General features: G+C 49.2%; 1 protein-coding gene across 1 annotated transcript in view; it reads left to right on the forward strand.

Moving 5' to 3' along the window:
* NMT1 (N-myristoyltransferase 1) overlaps positions 1-7,743 on the forward strand; it is a 26,184-nt gene that overhangs the window by 4,277 nt on the left and 14,164 nt on the right. Inside the window, exon 2 of the mRNA XM_024130056.3 lies at positions 5,001-5,145. Coding sequence (XP_023985824.1) covers positions 5,001-5,145 — 145 coding nt within the window. The remainder of the gene's footprint in view (positions 1-5,000; positions 5,146-7,743) is intronic.

A 7,743-nucleotide genomic window follows, 5' to 3' on the forward strand; every position in this document is an offset into this window, starting at 1 on the left:
AGGCTCAGCGGCCATGGCTCACGGGCCCAGCCGCTCCGCGGCATGCGGGATCCTCCCAGACCGGGACGCGAACCCGTGTCCCCTGCATCGGCAGGCGGATTCTCAACCACTGCGCCACCAGGGAAGCCCTGATTTTATTTTTCATTAAGAATTTGCAAATGGGTGACTTTGCTCCATTCTTCATAGCCATGGAACCTGGTGAAGAGGCCAGTTGGGATTAATGGGCTTCTCTTCTGCTTTAGCTCATTTACTCTTTGTTGTTTGCCTCAGTTTCTCCACCTGTATGTAGACAGTGCTCCTGTTTTGTTCTCAGAAAGCTCGTGAAAAAGCCACACTATCGCTCAGAGGGACCTTCATGGCCTCGGGAAGGTGGAATGAGGCTGTTTTGTTTCTTCTCGATATGCCTTCTGGGCAGTGTGTGGTGTGGAGCTCTGTGGAAGAGTGATCACTCCGAGCTTCTGGCCAGTCTGCCTTTCAGGTCCACGGTCAGTCAGGTCCAAATAAAGGATTCCTTTGTGTCTGTGAGTCAGCCCATAGAAAGTACCGCATTATAGGCATCAGTTGGTCCACGTGGCTGAGGTGTCACCTCAGTTCTGCTTCTGACTATCCTTAGGGTAGAGTGATTTATAGCTTCTTGCTTTAATTTTTTCCACTTAACTGGGGGCTAATAACTGTGAGACTCAAGCGTATCAGGTGTACTGTGTTTGCAGCACTCCCCAACTTGTGGCGAGAGTTAGATTGTATTCCACTCAAAAGACTTAGAATTCTTTAGAAGTTTAAAATCATCTGGGACTTCCCTGGAGGCACAGTGGTTAAGAATCCTCCTGCCGATGCAGGGAACACGGGTTCAAGCCCTGGTCTGGGAAGATCCCACATGCTGCGGAGCAGCTAAGCCCGTGCGCCACAACTACTGAGCCTGTGCTCCAGAGCCCATGAACCACAACTACTGAGCCCGTGTGCCTAGAGCCCATGCTCCACAGCAAGAGAAGCCACCGCGATGAGAAGCCTGCGCACCGCAACGAAGAGTAGCCCCTGCTCTCTGCAACTGGAGAAAGCCTGCACGTAGCGACGAAGACCCAACGCAGCCACAAATAAATAAATAAATGTATTTTTTAAAAAAATCATCCTAGGGCTTCCCTGGTGGCGCAGTGGTTGAGAGTCCGCCTGCCAATGCAGGGGACACGGGTTCGAGCCCTGGTCTGGGAAGATCCCACATGCCGTGGAGCAACTGGGCCCATGAGCCACAATTACTGAGCCTGCGCGTCTGGAGCCTGTGCTCCGCAACAAGAGAGGCCGCGACAGTGAGAGGCCCGCGCACTGCGATGAAGAGCGGCCCCCGCTTGCCACAACTAGAGAAAGCCCTCGCACAGAAACGAAGACCCAACACAGCCATAAATAAATAAATAAATTAATTAAAAAGAATATGATTCTAGTTAAAAAAAAACATACTTGTCTTTAAAAAAAAAAAAAAACATCCTAAGTTCACCATTGAAAGGCCTGTAAACAGCCAGTGTCTTCAGCTGTGTAACAATTCTTTGTGCTCCCGGATCAACTTTTCTTTTTTTTTTTTTTTTGCGGTACGCGGGCCTCACTGTTGTGGCCTCTCCTGTTGCAGAGCACAGGCTCCGGACGCGCAGGCTCAGCGGCCACGGCTCACGGGCCCAGCCGCTCCGCGGCATGTGGGATCCTCCCAGACCGGGGCTCGAACCCGTGTCCCCTGCATCGGCAGGCGGACTCTCGACCACTGCGCCACCAGGGAAGCCCCCAGATCAACTTTTGATCCTTTTCAGACCATGTCCTTCTCCTTTTTCAGTCACCCCTTTTCCTACGCTAGTGGGGGGGTGAGGAATCCTTTTACTTTGCCTGACCTTAGTGGGGTGGAATCTGGCCACTGTTAGATTAGTTTAAAAAGTAACTCTCCCGAAGAAAGGGAGAAGGCGGACTCGTACTTGGTTGCCCCGGGCCCTGAGAGAGAAGCTTCCCCACTTTGTCCCTTGTCCTGCTCGTTTGGCTTAAGGTCTCCTAGATCTCACATTCTTTGCTCCCAGGTCCTTCACAGGTGCACTGTGGTGCTTAGTTTTGGATCTCGGCTCTCGGAAGGCAGAGAGAGAATTTGGGGGTAGAGTGTACAGGAAGAAACCCGTTGAAAGTTCAGGGTTTTCTTTCAGAGTTCCCAGTGTCCTCAGCTGCTCGCCGGTTCATGGTGGCCTAGAGACAGTTGGCTGCATTCCTGCCATGCTCTGCAGAGCAGCCACGCCATCCCAGCCAGAGCTGCTCAGGAGCCATTAGAAGGTGGCAGGCAGGCCAGTCCCCACCGAGCAGCGCAGCCAGGAGCCCTGGGCCGCTCTCAGCTTTGCTGGCACCCCAGACCGCAAGTCTGTTCAAAGTGCTTCTGCTTTCTCGGTGTTGCCTCTGACTCTGCTCTGTCAGCTATGTCTTGCGGATGGCACGCAGCCTCGAGATAGCCTGTGAGAGCTGGTTTGTCAACACGTAGACTAAGACGTACCAGTTGAATGTCGTATAAAAGTTCACTCAGTAATGTCACTTGACAAGCACTTATTGAGTGCTCTTTGTAAAATTCAAATCTCAGGATGTCACTCCTCCCTCCCCTCCCCCTTAAAGACCCGTTCAGGATGTCCCACAGCCTTGAGGACGAAGTCCAGCCTCTGTAGTAGCTCGCAGGGTCCTCCACGATGGGTCCCTGCTCTCCTCTTCAGCCTCCTCTCCTAGTTTCCTTCCCTCCCCCCCTTCATCTCCAGGCCTTGACTGTGCTGTTCCCTCAGTGTACCCACCTTCCCTGCCCCACCCAGTCCACCCTGCCTAATTCCTAATTATCCTTGAGATCACATCTTTAGATATTTCTTCTGAGAGGTCTCTCCTGACCCCTCCCCCTCCTCCCCCTCCTACCACACTTCATTGTCGTGGACTCTCATTATACTGAGTGACAGGTGCCTGCTTGCTTGTCTCTTTGCTGCCCATGAAGATGAGGACCTGCGTCCATTTCATTCGCCAGCTCCTGCCCCAGAGCTGGAGCATTCTAGGATTCTGTGAACACATGGTGAAGGCGCAAATGGACATGCTTGGTGCATGCAGGACCTAGTAACCAGCCTAAATGAAATGATTTGGCCTTGAGACTATTGTCGTGTAGTGGCGAAGACCACCAGTATCTTGTCCATGAAATCATTTAGGGAAAAAAAATTGATAAAAAGGTTCTGAAGTTTAAAAATGTCTTTTGGAGGGCTTCCCTCGTGGCTCAGTGGTTCAGAATCCGCCTGCCCATGCAGGGGACATGGGTTCGAACCCTAGCCCGGGAAGATCCCACATGCCGCGAAGCAACCTAAGCCCGTGCGCCACAGCTGCTGAGCTTGCGCCCTAGAGCCCGCGAGCCACAACTGCTGAGCCCGCGTGCCACAACTACTGCTTCTTGCCAGACACATTGTTTAAATTAACCCCAACCTTCAATTTCTCTACAAGGTAGATGGGGGTCTTCCCATTTTAAAGACGAGAGGAGGTGGTTTACCCAGGTCTTTCAGTCAGGAATCCTAGCCCAAGCCCATGCTTTGGCTTTAGGGATTCTTGTTTGTTTCTTTGTTTGTCTGGGGGTGGGTGTTTGGATGACTCCAGGGGGGTCTGAACTCAAACATTTATCAAAATGGTTCACTTTGAAGTTAGAAAATCTCAACAAAACACCATTTATATAGCCGTTCTGTTTTTCTCTTCATGAGAGTGTTGGAATACATAGTAAAGAATTTAGAAAAAAACATAGCAAGAGGAAGAAAATGAAAACCATTTCTAGTTCTACCTCCCAGGAATAAGCAATGTAAATATGTTGGTTTATATTCTCTCTTTCCTTCACAATTTAAATGAAAAAAAGATGTAGGAAAGTAGAAGTATTAGAAGTGATGGGTATTTGTATAATCTTTAGCTGGACATAAGATCCAGAAGCCATAAAAGAAAAAGGGACAAATTTCAAACTTCTCTGTAAAAGTCAAAAGGTAAACAACAAACTGGGCAAATACTTGCAATACATGAATCAGTAAATTTAAGATCATGAAATGAGTAGGCCATTCACAAAGAAAAAAATAAAGGTGTTTATATGAAAAGATAATTAAATTTGCAATGAAAATTAAAGCAACATTTTTTTTCCCCTAGATTGGCAGAGATTAAGATTTGGTAAATCTGGTGACGAGGGTCTTGAGAAACACGCTCCCATACACTGTTCACTGGGTTAACTGATATTCTCTTTTTAGAGAGCAAGTTGACAACATATATAATCTCAAACGTGCATCTCCTTTTACCCAGCAAGCCTCCTTTCTTAAACTTTATCCTGCAGAAATACGTATTCAGTGAGCAAAAATAGATGTAGAAGAAAGTTCATTGCAGCATTGTCTGTAAAACTGAAGACCAAAATCGCCAAAATGCCATTGGTAGGGGGTTGGCCAGATATATTGTAGTCTGTGCACGCAGGGGGCTCAGTTGTTGGAATGGGCAGGTCCATGTGACTGTGTGGAACGGTCTCTAAGACATAGTGTTTAAAGAAGAACAGTCGGTAAAATAATACCGTACCATCCGAGTTTTTGAAAATTGTGTGTGTGTTTGGAACTTGCATGCAAAAAAGCCTGAAATTATATTTGCCTCTTCTTACCCTACCTCCCAAATTTAAGACGGTTGATGACAAGGGTTATATTTGAGGGATGGGACTGTTGGGTTTTTTATCTTCTGTGTGTTTTTACATTTCTGCATTGTTTGAAATTTTACACTCAGCCATGTTTTGCCATCAACCATCGTAACACTAAGAAGACGAGAAACCCTGTAGGAAGCACCCCCCTGTCACACCGCTTATCGTCAGTCACTCTTTCCCCACTTGTCCTACACCAGCTGACCTCTGAGCAACCACACCGCTTCTTTGAGTTGTACCCCCTTAACGCTTGGACTTGAATGAATCAAAAGTGTTTATTAATATAATGGGCCTTTTCTCTCCCCAACCTTGTCTTGTTCAGATGAACTCTTTGCCAGCAGAGAGGATCCAGGAAATACAGAAGGCCATTGAACTTTTTTCAGTAGGTCAGGGACCTGCAAAAACCATGGAGGAGGCTAGCAAGCGAAGCTACCAGTTCTGGGACACGCAGCCCGTCCCCAAACTGGGTACGTATTTGCTTTCTTCCCCAGGCGAAGGCAGAGGCAAAGGCAGGGACAAGGGCAAGGGATGTGCCTTAGCCATGCTGAGGGTTCTATGCTGGATTTGTGAGGGAGCACGAGAGAGTTCTGTTGTTCCTTGGTGGTTGTTTTCAGAGGATAGTCTTTACAGTACAGTTCAGAAAAGACTGTTGTTCAGGGACCTTATCATTTCACAGTAACACATATTGAGAACAAATAATGGTCCTTTTAGTCCATCATCATCCAGTATAAATCTACAAAGAAGAACAGGGCACTGGCACATGATGAGTGGGGATGTGTGCTCATGGACCTGTCTTCCCACATAGATTTTATGGAGAGACTTGTTTATCTGGGCAAGTGTTTAATCTGGAGTGGGCCAGTCCCCAGCCTCTTCCTCTGTCTCTCAGACAGTGCGTGCTTAATAGATGCAAAATAATTTGACATTTTGCTTAACAGTGATAGTTTTTAATTCCACCTGGAATACCATATGCAGGTTTGGTCGGCACCTCTTTAAAAGGCTATGATGAACTCTCAAAGGGGTGGGGCAGGCAGAAAATAAAAGGATTCCAGAAGAGACTGGTCGTAGCAGAGTTAGAGATGCCTGCTGAGACTGAGCCACAGTTCACCTTGACGGCTGACTTCAGAGGGTGTTATTGACAGAAAGTTTTTGCAGTGGGTTGCATCCTGCTCCCGGACCCATTGATAGCCCAGTTCCTATTTTCTATGTGACTGGGAAAGTAGGTATGTTGAAAAAAACGTGTGTTAACAACAAACATGAGTGACCTTCAGGCTGTCCATGTTACTGCTCCCCTCCAGTGACACAGTGAGATTTGACAGTGTGTTTGGTGGGGAGGAGGGGGGCGAGGGCAGAATGAAAGCCTGGTGAGGGGAGAGGGGCAGCTGTGCCCAAGGAGAGTCGTCTACTCTAGAGTGTGCTCCTCCGGCCAGCAGGGTGGACATTGCTTAAGAGCTTGTTGAAATGCAGAATCTCAAGCCCCAGACCTGCAGAATCAGAATGTGCAGGGGATTTGTGTCCACTCTGAAAGTTTGAGAAGCTCTGCTCTGGAGCGGATGCAGTTTGTAGACAGCTTAGTCACAATCCAGAAGCGAGCTGAGACGTGCCCCGCAGAGGGAGCAAAGCAAAGCAGCGCCTGGATGGTTGTGAGTTGCGAATCAGCAGCTGGCACTGTTCTACAACCCTGCCCTCACCCATCCACCAGGTCTGTTGAGCTGCCCAGGTCAGCCAGGTCCCGGGCCACTGGCTAAGCCCTCCAGCAAGGCTTTGGGTCACAGTAATACTATGCTTAGGGTATTACAGGTAACGGGCCCCGGTGACCACTCCCCCACGAAGCAGCAGGAAGAATCAAGAGCCACACGCTCCACCTCTGAGTGAATTGCACGAAGAGGCACTCCGGGGTGGGGGGCTGCTGTGCATCTTGGCTGTTTTCAGATGGGGTTTTGGTTTGATTTTTTTTTTTTTTTTGCGGTACGCGGGCCTCTCACTGTTGTGGCCTCTCCCGTTGCGGAGCACAGGCTCCGGACGCGCAGGCTCAGCGGCCATGGCTCACGGGCCCAGCCGCTCCGCGGCATGCGGGATCCTCCCAGACCGGGGCGCGAACCCGTGTCCCCTGCATCGGCAGGCGGATTCTCAACCACTGCGCCACCAGGGAAGCCCTGATTTTATTTTTCATTAAGAATTTGCAAATGGGTGACTTTGCTCCATTCTTCATAGCCATGGAACCTGGTGAAGAGGCCAGTTGGGATTAATGGGCTTCTCTTCTGCTTTAGCTCATTTACTCTTTGTTGTTTGCCTCAGTTTCTCCACCTGTATGTAGACAGTGCTCCTGTTTTGTTCTCAGAAAGCTCGTGAAAAAGCCACACTATCGCTCAGAGGGACCTTCATGGCCTCGGGAAGGTGGAATGAGGCTGTTTTGTTTCTTCTCGATATGCCTTCTGGGCAGTGTGTGGTGTGGAGCTCTGTGGAAGAGTGATCACTCCGAGCTTCTGGCCAGTCTGCCTTTCAGGTCCACGGTCAGTCAGGTCCAAATAAAGGATTCCTTTGTGTCTGTGAGTCAGCCCATAGAAAGTACCGCATTATAGGCATCAGTTGGTCCACGTGGCTGAGGTGTCACCTCAGTTCTGCTTCTGACTATCCTTAGGGTAGAGTGATTTATAGCTTCTTGCTTTAATTTTTTCCACTTAACTGGGGGCTAATAACTGTGAGACTCAAGCGTATCAGGTGTACTGTGTTTGCAGCACTCCCCAACTTGTGGCGAGAGTTAGATTGTATTCCACTCAAAAGACTTAGAATTCTTTAGAAGTTTAAAATCATCTGGGACTTCCCTGGAGGCACAGTGGTTAAGAATCCTCCTGCCGATGCAGGGAACACGGGTTCAAGCCCTGGTCTGGGAAGATCCCACATGCTGCGGAGCAGCTAAGCCCGTGCGCCACAACTACTGAGCCTGTGCTCCAGAGCCCATGAACCACAACTACTGAGCCCGTGTGCCTAGAGCCCATGCTCCACAGCAAGAGAAGCCACCGCGATGAGAAGCCTGCGCACCGCAACGAAGAGTAGCCCCTGCTCTC

The sequence above is a fragment of the Physeter macrocephalus genome, chromosome 14, assembly GCF_002837175.3.
Source record: "Physeter macrocephalus isolate SW-GA chromosome 14, ASM283717v5, whole genome shotgun sequence".
NCBI classification, from domain to species: Eukaryota; Metazoa; Chordata; class Mammalia; order Artiodactyla; family Physeteridae; genus Physeter; species Physeter macrocephalus.